The following is a 16222-nucleotide window of genomic DNA, read 5'->3' as shown; positions in this document are numbered from 1 at the left end:
ACACCGAGCTTCAGAAAATGGCACAATGGCCCAATGCTAAAAGGCTATGTGTACTTACAAAGAGGAGTTGTGCTATGTCTTTTTTTTAAGAAATAAGGCCCTTAATGTTTGCTTGCCACATTTATTTACCTGCAGCCAAAACAATGAATTGGTCTGCTCAACCTACCACTACTTCAAGGATCTTTTCTTTGAAACTATAGAAATGGAAAGCATATTATGTACTACGTTCCCAGTAACCTAAGTATACAGATGCACTTTAGGTTTACACATTCAAAAAGTACTTATTGCCTTCAACCACTAATCCCTCCAAACAGATGATATCAGTTCTAGTATGGTTGCTAAATGGCTTAGGTGAATGAAAACTGGTGAAATGAAACACAGACTATTCACTTCATTTAATTCTGACATGTATTGACTATTCTTTTTAGCCAGTCATGAAGCAGAGTACGGCCCTGAAAATAAATGAATGTAAACACAACAGAATGTGTTTACTGACAAGTTACTGGAGGTTTTATAAGCACACATAGGCCTGCAATGGCATGTACACTGTGGGGAAAACACAGAAAATACAACTAAGTGCATGCTTTAATTTCAAAACCCACAAACATGATGTTTAGGGGATTTACCTTGTAACTGCCAACTGAGGTTATGGAGACAAGGGCTAAAATACCACACTAGAAATATATTCTAGCAAAGACAATGGAAAAGGGCAAAGTACTAGTCACGTTTTTAGGTTTCGCCTGGCGTCCACTGCGCAGTAGTGTTCGCGCAGGCGAAATCTTTTGTTTAGCAGTACGGGGCTTTGTCCCGCCTGTCTCTTCCATTGGCTAGCTCCACAAATGGAGGCTAGCCATTGGAAGAGAGATCTGTCCGTTATTCTCCGAGCAGATTCGTGGGCGTTACGTAGATTTTTTTCTCATTCCGCCCCTTTTAGAACGTCATGCGGCGGTGGGCGGTTGTTTTTTTTTTTGGGCAAAGATTTGTTTTTGTCATTCCTCCGAAGATGGCGCCGGGGCCCGTCGACTTCTCGCATCTCTTCCTGACCTCCTCTTTCGACTGTACCGTCAAGCTGTGGACGACGAAGGTGAGGCGTCCGGGGCCGAAAGCTCGCAGAGTGGACATTTGACTTTCATTACCGCAATACTCGGAGAGGCAGCGAGTGCCCCCACCGCACACCCCGACATCCGGCAGCGGCCACAACGCCGGCTCACATTGAGTTGCTTGTTCCGATAAAAGAGCATCGCTCTCCAGAGCCTGCTCTCCGCCCACGCGAGTGTCTTATTACAGGCTGTGTGTATTCCGCGATTATCAGAAGGTTGTGAAATGTGGCTGCCCTATCTAGTGTTTTGTGACTACAATGTTTGTGACGCCAGTGAATCCGCCTACCCCCACCTAGCTAAAACAGTGGAGTGTCCCACGCAACGTCACTGCTTGTGATGCGTGCGAAGCTGGACGTGTTGTAGCTCGGGTGGTGTTTCTGGCATGCTCTTGAATGCATCAGCAGATCCACTGTGTGTGTCTTTGTAGGGGGGGGGGTCAGCGGGGGCCGAAGGGGAGGGTTGTAAGGACCGAGGCCTTCATGTTAATAATGTGACATGTTTGTCTCCCCTCCTACGGTGTGCCAGCTCTCGGCCCTGCCCACAGTTTATGCCATTTTACTCTTCTTATTTACTGCTCTGTGCAATCGCCGGTAGGCGCCTGCAATATGCAGCTGAACGCTCAATTTGGATTTTTTGGGCGATCAGTGACGGCGGTGATTTTGTGCACAGACTGTGAGGGCGCTATACACACCCTGCCCTGCTATGCACTCAGTGGAGGGCGGGTCGTGAGCAATGTGCATAGAAACAGACTGTCCGCAGCAGACTCATAGGTAGCAGTCAGTGAGGGCCCTGGGCACAGCCCGTGCTCCTATGCACTCACCGAGGACCATTTGCTCCCTCAGAGTGACTGCTCACAGGGAGCAGTCGGTGAGGGCCCCAGGCACAGCCGCCCCCCTGTACACTCACCGAGGGATGTTTTTGGTACCGTGAGGTCTCTGTAGAGTGCGCGTGAGCTGCGGACAGTCCGTTTCTACACCTGGTCTGCGAGTGTCACCCTGTGCTCCTATACACTCAGTTGCGGGTGTCTGCTGCCCACAAGGGCTCAGTGCTGTGAATGAGGGCTGCGAGCAGTCCTTGTTCCTCCCAATGCCTCTCCGTTCCTCCCTCCGCTTTCCCAGCTCTCGGCCCAGCCCACAGTTTCCACCCTCTGACTCGTGTCATTGGCAGCCCGAGGACCCAGCCTGTAAGACACATTCCTCTGGCGGCCTCTCCAGGTTCCTCGCCTCTCCCTTCTCCACTCCCCCCCATTCCTCAGTTTGGAAAAAGCAACATCTGTATGTGGGCCGTTTCCACGCAGCAGTCCCAGCTCTGCAGCCTGGCTGCATATCTGGATGTGAGCTGAGAAGGGAGCAAGGACTGAGCGCGCTCTGAGGACTAACCTTTGTTCCTGTGTTTTGGCTTTTCATCGACACTGCTATTCCTTCCACTCTGGAGTGCACCAAACCGCGAGGAGTCGAGGCCACCCCTGGAATGTGGGGTCAGCGCTGCGACCGCTGACTTGCCACAGGTGTGGGGGGCGTTGGAAGCCTTTGGGATCTGCTGGGACGGGGCTGAATATGGAGGAGAGGCCGTGACGTGGGCGTCTCGAGACCCGTCTCATCCCTCTACTAGAAACCTCAGACTTACTAAGATCTGAAGTCTTTTGACAGCTTGTTTTTTCCGAGCTCCCCTGCTGGCCCCGGACTCCTCTGGCATCAGGCCTTACCCTGGTGGATCTCACGGACTGTCTCTTTGGGGCTGGAACCCAGCTCCTAACACCATTCACCTCAGTGACCACAACGCACTGACTCTGTAATCTCTGGACCCCAACTTGGCTCAACTGCGTGAGGACTTACCATGTTGCGCAGCGCTGCTTGGACCACTGGTTCTGCTCGCACTGGCCCTGACGCTTTCATTGGCGTCTGTTTTGTGCTCTCTAGACGAAGGCTTCCCTCAAGTTGGCCTTACCGACCTCACAGCTCTCTCGAACTGGGCCCGGCCCCCATCGCCAGTACCCAGCTCTGGTTCTGCACTGTGTGAACGCTCGCTCTGCCGGAAGTGGGCCTCGATTCGACCCTGACATGGACATGGATATGATTGGTTGCTGCCTCACTAGCTAGAAAGCCTCGGTTCTTCTCTCAGGGCTCTGGCCCTTTGCAGTTTATCGAGTACTGGGAGTCCATCCTGACCTGCAGGACGTAGAGCTATATCTTCAAGAATCTATCACCTCATAGCCCAAGCTAAGAAGTACACTATTTCCGGTGGCTGGAGTCACATCCAGGTCCCCCCCCACCCCTGCTCTTCCTGGTTGTGCTGGTGTCCCTCTCCCCACCCCCGCTCCTCTTAGTTGTGCAGGTGTCCGTCCCTCCCCACTCTGTCTGTGTGAGGATGGGTCTGTCTGTGTGAGGGTGGCTCTGTGTAGGTGGCTGTGTGTGTGAGGGTGGCTCTGTGTGAATGACTCTGTGGGTGGCTGTGTGTGTGTGTGGCTCTGTGTGTGTGTGTGTTTGGCTCTGTGTGTGTCTTTGTGCTCTGTGTGTGTGTGCAAATGTCTCGCATTTGTGAGAGATTAAGCTATTGGCATTGTAAATAATGCCATTTATTTATCTGTTTTCAAAACCAACACATAAATACAAAATGTGTCATTTACAATGCCAATAGCTCTAACTTTTACAAAGGCGAAACTGTTGCATTGTAAATGCCTGTTAAATTTCCAATAGATTCCTTTGGACAAGTCAAAACAAAAAGGCCATCTGCAGTCCTTTGAATGCAGAGCCATTCACTGTTGTCACCATCAGGAATCTCAGCGGATGTTTTTCCAGATATTCTTTCATATTTAGTCACTATTTTAAGCCCATATATTTCTTGCTGGAGTAAGTATTTTAATTATTCCTCTGTCAATTTGGTATCTTCAGAATAACAACATTATCACTCTCTTTCACCATGTGCTTCTGCCTCCCCACACTCCACGATGCGCTCCCTTCACTCATGTTCTCTCCCACTTGTTGCTTCAAAGCAATTCGAGCTCTATTTAAAACAGTGCGTTCGTGCTTTATTTACCAATCCATCTCGGATTGGTAACCAAAAATATAGAACAGTGTATGTGTTCATGTGTGTTGAAAGTGTGAGCATGCCTACATAATCATTCAACTGTTGCCTCATTAGGATCCTTTTTTCTGCCCTGGTGTACAGCAGCCACGCTGCTGTTCAGCATGGCTAAAACCAGGACCAAACTCAATAGGTCTTATAGGCGAAACTGATTGGCTTTGCTAATGCTTGTTATAACATAATTTCTCTGATAAATAAAAGGCGGGGCAATCTGCACGCTTAGCTCGCTATGATTAATGCACTATAACGAGAAAGGGTCTCTCATTTCCATAAAGAATGATACCTGTGTAAATGACACGTCCACCGATAAGAAATTTAGTGGAGTAAACCTGTGCACTTCTACAGAAAATGAGAACTTGAAAAACAAGAGTGCTGACACAATCTCAAACGTGTCCAATTTTCTCACCATATGAAAACGATTAACACTGCTCCCCACCCAAAAAAAAATGCAAATTGATTTTTATTCTTATTTTTTTTTTTAAACAAAATTCATAAATAGACCTGTAGAAATAGGGTCTCCTATCAAAGGACAAAAGAGAAGTTGGACAGTTGATTTCTAATGTGAGGAATTTTTGTAAAAAAAAAAACCAGAAGGACAGATTCCTTAGATAGACAATTTGCTTTTCCCTCTTCTTTTCAATTGTAGCACCCCATACAAACAAACTTGTTTTGTCCTCGCCATCTCCTCTTGCTGCAAACTGCGCACTACACGTTCTTTTCTTAATGAGGAGGCATAATGGTTAGTTGAAAGAAAGGGCTAAGAAACGACTGTTGTGACGGAATCGCAACACCATGCTGATGATGCTTATTTTTTACTTACAGTTCCTCTCTCAAAATATTCCAGGTTTTCATTATAACACCATATGCGATCATGATTTTTCCAAAATAGTTCAACAAAACATGGAAGGATACCAGATAATGGCTTCCGTCAAATACAGTCACTTTTCAGAAGGCTTATGCTGACCGTACTGAATTATGCCCTGCATTTTAGCATATATCTGCAGTAACATGTAGCATTTGATTAATCTATTTTAATAATACGACAATAGAAATGGAACATGTAAAGATCAAACTCAAAGTAAATACTTAATGTTGTTGATCAAGAAGCTTTAGTTTCTCATGGGGCATAGTCAAGATGGAGCTTCCAGTTTAGCGCTGAGCCAGGCCTCCTCTGACACCTGATGATATCATCGGCCTCTAAACTGGTCTGCCCCCCCAACCGCAGTATCGTTGGGCAGTTCGGTAGGGGCTCCGAAAACCGAGTGGTCCGGTGCGGTCCGAGGGCCGCCGGAGAGTTCGGGCAGAGGAGAGGCACCAATGAACGGGAGAGTGGCCCATTGTGGAGGCGTTTGTGGAGCTAATTGTAGCCAGTGACGCAGTGAGTGCAGGTGGGCTACTTTAAGTGTCCCATGGGCCATACAGGCCTGGGTCCTTGCCCTCTGTCATTCTTGGTGGGCTTGGCCAGGAGGTGGCGGCGGCATCCCTGGAGCTAGGAGGACCAGCAGGTGCAGGCCAGAGTGCATCCGGCCCATGGGGGCTGCAAGTTGGTCCCCCCTCCCCCACTTTTTTCATTCCGGAGGAGGGACACTGCTGGGGGGGAGGAGGGGAGGGGGTTTAGAGACTGGAGGTGCGAAAGGCCCCCCCCTTACTGGGGAGGTGTGGCCCATAAACTGGTACATAGGCACATAAGGACTCCTGGTTGGTGACCAGCTTCAGGGTTTGGCAACCTTCATGCAGCAGAGACTGGTGTACCTGGCCCTGGTGGCTCATGCTGTTCTTGAGGGTAAGTGGGCCAGGGCCCAACTGATGCTTTGTTGAAGGGAACTGTGTTGGTGCTGGTGGAGATTACTCCCCCCTTCGTCACTGAGGTTTGGCTCAGGGGTCGTGGGTGAGGCACCTGGGCGATGAGAGACTGGAGCTGCGTCCAGGCTACTCATGCTAGACGCCCCCTCCCTTGGGTCAAATGGGCCAGGACCCACAAGCATTTTGCCGCTGAGAGTTGGCCAATAGGACAGACCTTGGTTGTGCTGTGGGTGTCTTCCCTTCCCCCTTGAGAATATCGCTTTGGGGAGCTAGCGGATTTCCAGTGCTGGTGGAGGCTGAGTGATCTGCAGTTGGCTATGCATGCTGCCTTTCAGTCACGCGGACTGGCTCTCTTAGTGCCATCCATTGCCCAAGCTCGATGCACGGCAGCTCCATCTTATCATTAGAAGGGGTAAGCCACTGGTGCCAGCACAGACGCATACCAACCTTATTACTATCGCCCTCATCACTGGAACTCCAAAAAGTCACCTTGCATGGGTTTGATCACATCTAACCTGCCCTAAGAGTCTCAACTGGCTTCCCATTGAAGGAAGATGCATCTCAAGACCACCTGCATCACCCACACAGCACTTCATACAAACAAAACCAAATACCTAGAAACCAAACTTTCCAGAGCAGGTAGAAGCTGGGCACTGAAGTTCCAACTCACTTCTTCTCATACACCCTAAGCTGAAAAAGAAATCTACCCAGATACATGTCCCGGGCGATATCCAAAAACCCGGGACATGTATCGGGTCTAGAGATAATCAGTTCAACAAGTACCTACTTGCACCCACATGGGTGAACCACTCAAGAACCCCATGTACCAGAGTCCCTAGGGGCGATCCGGAGGAAGGGCTAGCGGTGTGCGGTCCATTGCGATGGTTTCTACAAATTGGCTCCCTTGAGCTTTGAGCCGACGGGCTCCTGGACGACGCACCTGCGTGCCGGTTCGGGCATCGAGGCCATTGACGGTTGTTTGGCGGCCTTCTCTTCCACCCCTAACAATTTTCTCTACTGATGAGGGAAGTTATCCCGAAACCCGAGCCATGTCTCGGGCGATATCCAAAAACCCGGGACATGTATCGGGTCTAGAGATCATCAGTTCAACAAGTACCTACTTGCACCCACATGGCTGAACCACTCAAGAACCCCATGTACCAGAGTCCCTAGGGACGATCCGGAGGAGGGGCTAGCGGTGTGCGGTCCATTGCGATGGTTTCTCCAAATTGGCTCCCTTGAGCTTTGAGCCAACGGGCTCCTGGACGACGCACCTGCGTGCCGGTTCGGGCATCGAGGCCATTGACGGTTGTTTGGCGGCCTTCTCTTCCACCCCTAACAATTTTCTCTACTGATGAGGGAAGTTATCCCGAAACCCGAGCCATGTCTCGGGTGATATCCAAAAACCCGGGACATGTATCGGGTCTAGAGATCATCAGTTCAACAAGTACCTACTTGCACCCACATGGGTGAACCACTCAAGAACCCCATGTACCAGAGTCCCTAGGGGCGATCCGGAGGAGGGGCTAGCGGTGTGCGGTCCATTGCGATGGTTTCTACTGGTGTGGTCATGTTTCCCCCTCTAGGAGGGTGGAATCATACCTCCGACGCCAGTACTGGCGGGGAGGTATGATTCCAAGGTTTGACACCAAACACAACATGTTTCCTTGCAGCCATTCCAAAGTTAGCATTTACTGCAAGGTTATAATGCACTTAAAAGTATATGGTCTAGCTGCATCACAGAACAACCCCGGAGAATAGATTCCGAAGGCTGCGGAGGGACCCTGCTCATGCATGGGCACCCTCACACAAAACCCAGCACCCTGCCTTCAGGATTGGTAAGGCCTGCCATAAGGGTGACTGATAGGTTTATATGTGTAGTGATATAAGATAGATATAAGGGACCTATATCTAAGTAAGGGGTGCATACCCCACCTTACACAGGCTGCTGTAGCAGACCTGTTGTGTCATTTTGGAAGGCTGCCCAGGGGTAGCATAATACATGCTGCAGCCCCTGGTAGGCCTCTGGGGTACCTATGACCTTGGTACCTAGTGTACCATATACTAGGGACTCATAAGGGTACCCCAGTATCCAATCTGCAGTGTACCTAAAGTACATGGAATTATTTTAGAGAGGAAGCAGCTAGACTGGGATCCTGTATAGCAGAGCCCAAGCTAGATTAAAGTCCAAAAACAGTAAAACATCAGCACTCCTTCTCCCCTTGTTGGGGAGGGATCCTAGCATTCCTGTCCTGGAATCTCAGATACCCCTCCGAGAGAGTCAACAGTGTTAAGGGATTTTCCACTTAGCGGAGGTCTGATTTAGTTCCCATTATCTCTGGGGGCCCAGCACCTTACACCGTGAAAGGCGCTCTCCTTGAAACCTTTTGATGATCTCCTCCAGGCTGATACTTTTACCCCCTGGGGTACTTCGGGGTCTGAGCATCCTTGAGCTGATGAGGAGCTGGCTCTTGTCGCCCCCTTGGATTTCACCCACCCATCTGATAATCTGACACAGTTCCCTCTCTGGTCGCCCTGTGGTGCTCTCCGACCACGGCACTCTCTGCTGTGCTCCCGCTTTCTTTATCTTCCTCTCCTATCCCCTCCCTCTCTTCCCCGAATCTCTCTCCCCTGCCGGCCTTCCTTCCCCATAACTGAGCCATCCCTTTGTAACTCTTGTATCTCCAGTATCTACGTTCCTCAAACTGTTGTAACTATGTAACTACGTTTTGAATGCAATTGTACCTAGCCAAGTAAAGCGCTCTGATACCTCCGGGTGTAGCCAGCGCTACATAAAACTTTTCAAATCAAATATAAAATAAAAGAAATGTGGGGGTAACTATAAGAAGCAGATCCTACTCTCCTACATAGGTGTCATGACTGAGGAGGAGGGCTTACTGGAATTCAATTTAGTAAGAGTCCTCTGAGGTTTCCAGGTGATCTCCCGGACCCTTTTGGCCAGAACTGCATTGTACAAGATGATCACTCTGCCCAAGCTGCTTTATGTGTTACAGAACACGCCCTTTGCATTCCCGGAGAGCTACTTTCATAGCCTTGATAAAATACTCTGGACCTTATCCTGGATGGAGGTACCCCTAGAGTGGCGCTGCCGGCACTATACAACTCTGTCTATAATGGGGGACTGGTGTTGCCCGACATGCTGAGGTATTATATGATCACAAAGGTACAGATTATAAATGCATGGCGGCATAGCCCATACAACAGGCTGGCGTATCCTGTGGAGGGGCAATGATGGGGGTGAAGACTTATGTTCATTACATCTATGGGAAACGGGGCCCACCTGAGAGACTGAGGCTATGGGTTGAGGCTATGAGATACCTAGTACGCTGGTTACCCCTTTGTTGGGGGGCAACACTTGCCCAGAGGGGCAGGGCCACCGGCTTCCAACACTGGGCTTCCAACACTGACAGCAGACTGGGATAGAGATACTGGTAGATGTATTAGTGTTGGGGTGAGCTTAACATATTTTGAGTATTAGAGCAAGAATATGCCCTGGCCCATACTACAATGATGTGAGAGTGGAGAGGATCCTGGGTGAGGGCCTACTGGAGAAAAGTCCCCTGGAGTCCTGGGTCCTGCTTGGCAAAAGCACTCATAGGGCAGTGCCTCAGTTATACTGGGTTATCCTGAATAATACCCTGGATAATCTTGGGAAACGCCCAACACTGGGATCCTAGAGGATATTGACTGGGAGGCAGCACTGATGAGCCCCTAGGGAAGTAGCCATTCCTGCTAGGCTACGGTTAATAGAGTTCGACATCCTTAACAGGTCTTATTACGTTAGGTCCCATGAGTCTTCAGTGCGGTGCGGCAGTGGGTGCCTAACTGGGGTGAAGCTGTCACTGAATTGGAGATCGTATTAGTAGTTGAGCTCCTTAGGATGCCCCAACTGTTGACCCTAGGTACACCGAATAATGTTGATCTCCCTCTGAAGCAGTTCTGCATGCTGGGGTTTGTAGTGGTAAAAAGAGCTGTGGCTAGGGTATGGGTACAGGATAGGGTCCCCATGAGGGTCGAATAGTGAGTGGAAATGACCAGATGTATGGGGGTGGAGTGGGTGGTGTATGAAAGTTGAAGGTGCTCCCCCCCCCGTGAAATTTGAGGTGAGGGGGAGGTGGCAGTTATACCATGGTTTGACGGACGCTGCTGCTGTTGTGGTGAAGCAGGAGGGGTCCCCATTTGGTGAGGAGGGCGCAGACAGGCGGGAGGCGTGTGATGTGGTTAATTGCTTATGGCGCGTGCAAGCTTACTTTTACTGTACTGTTTTGGAAATGAAACTAACAAATATTTTTTTTAAGAAACGAAAATCTGTAGTCTCTCAAATAGCCAGTTAAATCATGTGCCTTTTTCACAGCCATTCCAACTAAATAGTTATTACAGGGTTTCTCAAAAAAAGGGAATGGACCACAAGCTCATAGAGAAGTCAGAACTGGGTGTGGGATGTAGGTAGCGAAAATCACTGACAACTTTCAGTGGAATGGGTGACGATATATATTTTCCCAATAATGGGGGACAGCAATAATTTTTTCTGATAAAATATTGTATTTGCGTCAGTCATGCAAAATTATGTTTATCATTGCTTTCAAGCAAATATAACCCACTGAAGTGTTCTGTATATATATCTACTTCAGGTGATACATAATTATTTTGATGAGGCTAAACAAGGAGGTCACAAATCAAGTGTATTTGAGAAACCCCAGATTATAAAACAAGACAATAACAATAAAGAAATTTAAAATTAGAACATTCATTACAGCCCACAATGATCAAAGAAATGATTACAGGTTCAATAAATCATTCCAAATTAGAAACCATGAATATAATAGTGATTTAACTGCATGCAAAACAAAGGAAATGCATGCGAACAAAAGCAGTTTAATAGTCTTACTTGTGCAAACTAGTATCCGGCAAAGGTCAAAAGGGGAGGGAAAGCACAAGATAAACTCCAATAAGTTAATATGCGAAGATAATTAAACAAAAAGAAATGTTAGATGAGATCCCAAAATTGAGAAACTAGGTGGACAGAGCTAGGTAAACATACGTCTTCCAGTTTTCAGTTCAAACCACATTCCAATCAAAACAAACAAAGAAAATGTTTACCTATCCCACAGATTGAATATTTAAACAGGTTCAAAATGTATAATTATCGGAATTGAGGTGCTGGGACGGTTTAATGCCATGGAGTGCAAGACGATAAAGAGGAAAAATAACTGTGTGCTTTGATAAAGGCTATTCCCGGAGCCCTTCTATAGATGTCATCACTGACCACCAGCAAGTCAATGAGATCTGTGGACAGTGCCTGGAGCCAATTTTGGCTACTTCAGTTTTACTAATTTATAAAAAAGGGCTAAAACATTAAGGGGCCAAAAAATCTCATTACACATTTTTGGAGGCCCAACTTTTACTAGCAAAATTCAGATGCTCTATTTAAGGAACTCTGCTCAGAAATGTAGTGCACTGAATCATCTCCAGTAACTATCCACTGTCCCAATCTTGAATGTTAATACTAACAACGCCTTAAAGAATTTCCTTTTCAGAAATCCTAGTCACATCTTTCGATTGCTTGGTTTGCTGAAAGCGATACAGTAACCTGCAAGAGTAATTTGATGGCTGCAAAACGTGCTAACATCAAGCTGTGACACAATGCAAAACCATATACACCTAATTTATAAATTTTAAAAAAACATTGTATATTTCAGACAGAATAAATCGAAATATTTCAGACTAAGGGCTGAAGGGTGTTAAAGATTTCCGTTTTCCTGAAGTTATAACACATGTTAAAAACAAAGCAAAGTTGATCAAGATGCAGTTATTTCTGCTAACCATGCTGTTTTAGTATATTTTTAGTACAGAGGAAGAACATTTAAGAACACCTATACAACATGCTTTGGAAATGAATTACGGTAGTTGAATTAAGAAAACTTTCAATACATTAAATAACTGGACTTTAGAAAATGAAACAAGTTTAATTGTAGTCATATTCCTGTATTTTGTTATCTCACTGTTGGCTTTCTCATAGTTAACGTAACATGCCTGCCATACGCAACACATTCTTCAATTTTGTGGTGCATTGTTACTATAAAGTGTGGTGTACATGGTTAAATAAGTTTGCAAAATAAAGGTAACCAAATGCAAGCACATCATTTGAATCTCCTAACAAAACAAAAGAATGGGGATTTCATGCTAATTTCACCACTGTCCGAAACAAGATTTGGATGTGGTGCTGGGGGTTAACCTGCAAAACAAAATCCAAGAACTGCGCTAGGCATGCTATTAAGTTTAGCGGCTGAGGCCATTCCAATGTATTTTACATGGACTATGACAAATTACCCCTCAGAAAAATTGATCTCCGTCATAACTGATCTTCAGATTCCCAGGGAACATAAAGGGTAAAGGTGAATCCTTAAATGCACTTCTGCAAAGTTGGGACAAACTCTTTTTGCATTTTAAAAGATTACTAAATAATTTTAGGTGGGAAAGTGTACTTGATGCAAAGACACTATTTTATTTAAGAAACACTAGCTAATAACACAGAAGCTCTCATGATGGTCTGTATGGCAGGCGTTCTATCCGTCAATGTGTGCCATTTGTTCAAAGTCATCAATATGTCTTCTTCAAAGATTAAAGTTCCCCTGTAAAAAGACTCAGTGTATTTGAAAGCTTCAAAATCTTGGGCCAATCAAAAAGCAAATTTACTATTTTGTAGCCTCAATACCTTTGAAAACAATGCATGGGCCCTTAATGTTTGCAACAGTTGTTGGTGCCTCTTCAGCAAACATATAATGCCTAATCTATCTGGTGCTGGTACTAGCTTTTTTAACCTGTGCTAAAGATTCTTTATTGTGTACCCCAGTCAAAAGCATAGTGAAATACAGTATAAAAAGTAAACCTTTCCATATTTTGATCACTAGTTTTTCACACAATACTTCAATTGCATTTCTTTTAAGTACTCATTGCACAGCGCTCCCTTCAAAACAATTATGAAGATGATTGCTGAGCTATATTACGTACTCTTTGAAAATCAAGGCAGCCTTCTTCCTAACAGAGGACAGCTAAGAAAAAAACATTGCACAATGAGAGTAGACTACTGCCATTTGAGCTATTAACCACTAAAAACTTCAAGCACAGGAATCAAATAAGGTCTTGCTGAGGGCTACAAAAAAGGGCATTTGACAACTCACAATTTACCACTAAAGAAGCCGCCACTGTAAAAAACCAAAAACAAGCAAGTCATTAACACAAGTATGGAGTTGCCTTACCGCATCAAATTCAGCTTGGTCATCTTCTGGTAGATCACTCGTCTCATACACATCGGGCTCATTTCTGGCCTAAAACCACAAACGGACCACATGATTTACTGATATTAAACGATCACTGTCTGTACCAATTAATTTGAACTTTCATTCAGGTGCAATTGTCACAGAACTAGCGTCAAGGATTTCAATACGAATTTTCGAACAACTCAACTATCAGGGAATTGTAGACACCCTTTTAGATCACGGGCAGACTCAGTAAAATATTCTTGCTTCATTTTCCCATTCAAGCTCTAATGCAATTTTGTGTTGAACAAATTTACAACAAGGAAAGAATGAAGCAAAATCAAATTAAACAGCCAAAAAGAATCAGTCCTGTGGTGATAAATGTTCTAATACTGTGTCTACTGTTGGCTAATCTAGTCCAACCCAGTCAGGACCAAATAGAAAATTAGGTGCAAACTAGGCAAGGAACATTAAGAGACAGTGTCAAATTATTTGCAATTAAACATGAAATAGCAATATAAACAATTTGGCAGGGCCTCCTGTTTAAATAAGTTTTGTACCATACAACACCAAAGAGAGAGAACGAGGCAATACACGGGCTCACACCTGCTTCTTAGAAACACTCCAAACACAAAATTGGCCTGAGACTCTTTAAGTGTGCTTAGGGAATTCTTCCCCAAGCCTTAGTGTGAGTGCAACTATCTACCTGCTGCCAATATCCCTATAGAGAAATGAGCAATTCCAAGAATTGGGCAAAGTAGGCTCACTCACGTAATGGGAGATGCTTCATTACTTGCCAACTCATCCCTCGCTAGTACTACCAGGCCGGACTCAAAATCATGAGGGGAGGGAGCGAGGGGAGGGCGGGGGGGGTGGGAGTAGAACTGAGGGTGTTCTTACAAATTAATTATTGTCTCTGGATAAAATAATTGGATGTAGTTAAAATACTTTTTTTTAAAAACCTTAGGCTATGCCAAAAAGTATCCTACATTCGGGTGGTATCCTAGGCTTGAGTAAAAGTACTATAAGGTAGCCTCAGAAGATGTACGTGATTACTAGGATGGCCATATACAGAGAAAATAATTTCTAAGAACTAGAATCTTCACTGTGGGCCTAAAGTAAAACCATTAGATACAGCTGTTGTGTCATTCTAATGAAAGCTGAATTTTTTTTAACTAAATGTGAATTTACTGACTCCCATCAAAGATGAAGAGAAAGAAAATGACAAGGAGGGGAAGAGCAAAAGATAGATCTTAACGTATGATAACGTCACATACTAGGCTGCTCGGTGTCACTAGCCAACTTCAAGTACAAATGATGGTAGAATGCAGACTGGTAAAGAAGTTGCCGACTTTGGAGCCTAGAAGAAAGGGTTCAAAAGATGGCCAGATGTTTAAAATTCAGAGCAAATCCCTTAATCTCTTTATACCCAACACAGTAAACATAGGGGTAATGTTATTATTTTCAGATCGGAGTATTCAAGACCTCTTGTATATACTTATATGTGTATGTACTTTGTGGGCTCTGGAGATCAGCCCTAGGACTGGTCTGCTTCTGCTGAGGGACTTTTTTTCTATTCAACTGCTTCTATTTAACTATCTTGATCGAAAACGACCAGTAGAGGTCAGTAAAATACCAGAATTACTTTCTGCTGAGGGACTTTTTTATTTAGGTTGCGCATGCGCTGCATAGGAGACCTTTAGGCGTCGTTCAGCTTTTTTTTTTTTATAAACACATACCAGTGCCTGAAGCAGCATACACCTTGCGGGAGCGCGTAGGGGCATGCCACAAGCACAAGTTTGTGCTTCTAAATAGAGTAGGCTGCGCGCGCAAGCACCACTCACATGCTTGTTCTTCTCATTCTGCTTCGGCCGAGCAGGCTGTGCGCGCCAGCATGCACCACTCGCATGCTTGTTAATATGATCGAGCTTACCAGTTTCACCAGTTTCACCTTGTCTTCTTGCCCATACCTTTCCTTGTTAACATCTCTCCCTGCCCGTACCTCGAACTACCTCTATCTTTCTCTGCACACACTTCTCCCGGTCCCCACCTATGACAGCCTCCACCTCTTTCTGTTTGCATACCTCTAGTCTACACCTGTAAACTAGCGCCTTTCTCAGCCTACACCTCTGAGTCCATTGCTCTCCTTGCCTGCGCCTGTCATCCGCCATCTTTGTGCGCCCTGTGGATGCCTGCCAGTACCTTTCCCTGGTCCCTGCTCTACCTCTCATTGCCTACACCTTCCTAAGCGCACCTTATCCTGCCCTGCATGAACCTGCCCTGCATGAACCTGCCCTGCATGAACCTGCCCCAGCCTGAAGCATTCCCTGCACGCACATCTTCCTGCCAGCAGCTCTCCCAGCCAGCAGTTATCTGTCCGCCCTTCTCCCAGCGCACACTGGTCCCTGGCCGCACAATTCTCTTTTACCTGTTTCTACCCACGTCTCTGTCCGCACCCCTCAATGCCTGTACCTTTCCCAGGCTGCCCCACTCTATGACCCACTCTATGACCTTCTCAACCCATTGCTCTACCTTCCCACACATCGCCATACATTTTCCCAGCCGGCCTTAGATCAAATCATCAGCAAGATCTCTCATCACAGAGCAATTTGACTCCTGGACTGCTGAATCCCCTCCCTGCACTGACCTGCTCTCTCCACGTGACAGCCTCCCAGGGTTACTGTGGTGGGCGAAGGACTCGTGTGTAGTCCAATCAGCCTGGCTCATCCTATAGTAGTCTTTTTCACACGCCACTTTATAAAACATGTACGAAGCCTCAGATGGTTATAAGCAGTTCTTGCATGAGTTATGTTGCCATCCTTGATAAAGTGCCATCAGATTGGTCTTGCAGCATTTTCAAGACTGTTTGTAAGGATGTTGCTGGTACTGTGTTCTGGTACAACTCGTGTGCGCTAGAGTGTGTGGGTTAGGTATTCGGGGCCATGGGAGGTGAGT

The 16222-nt window shown here is 46.2% G+C and overlaps 1 protein-coding gene across 3 annotated transcripts in view; it reads right to left on the bottom strand.

The window, feature by feature from the left end:
- DCTN2 (dynactin subunit 2) overlaps positions 1–16222 on the bottom strand; it is a 224181-nt gene that overhangs the window by 156208 nt on the left and 51751 nt on the right. For all 3 annotated transcript variants that reach the window (XM_078688971.1, XM_078688972.1, XM_078688973.1), the window contains one exon: positions 13268–13336. In XM_078688971.1, coding sequence (XP_078545097.1) covers positions 13268–13336 — 69 coding nt within the window. The remainder of the gene's footprint in view (positions 1–13267; positions 13337–16222) is intronic.

Source organism: Lissotriton helveticus, chromosome 1_1 (genome assembly GCF_964261635.1).
Source record: "Lissotriton helveticus chromosome 1_1, aLisHel1.1, whole genome shotgun sequence".
NCBI lineage: Eukaryota > Metazoa > Chordata > Amphibia > Caudata > Salamandridae > Lissotriton > Lissotriton helveticus.
The sequence above is the reverse complement of the archived record's forward strand: the minus strand, read 5'-3'. Positions and strand labels throughout refer to the sequence as shown.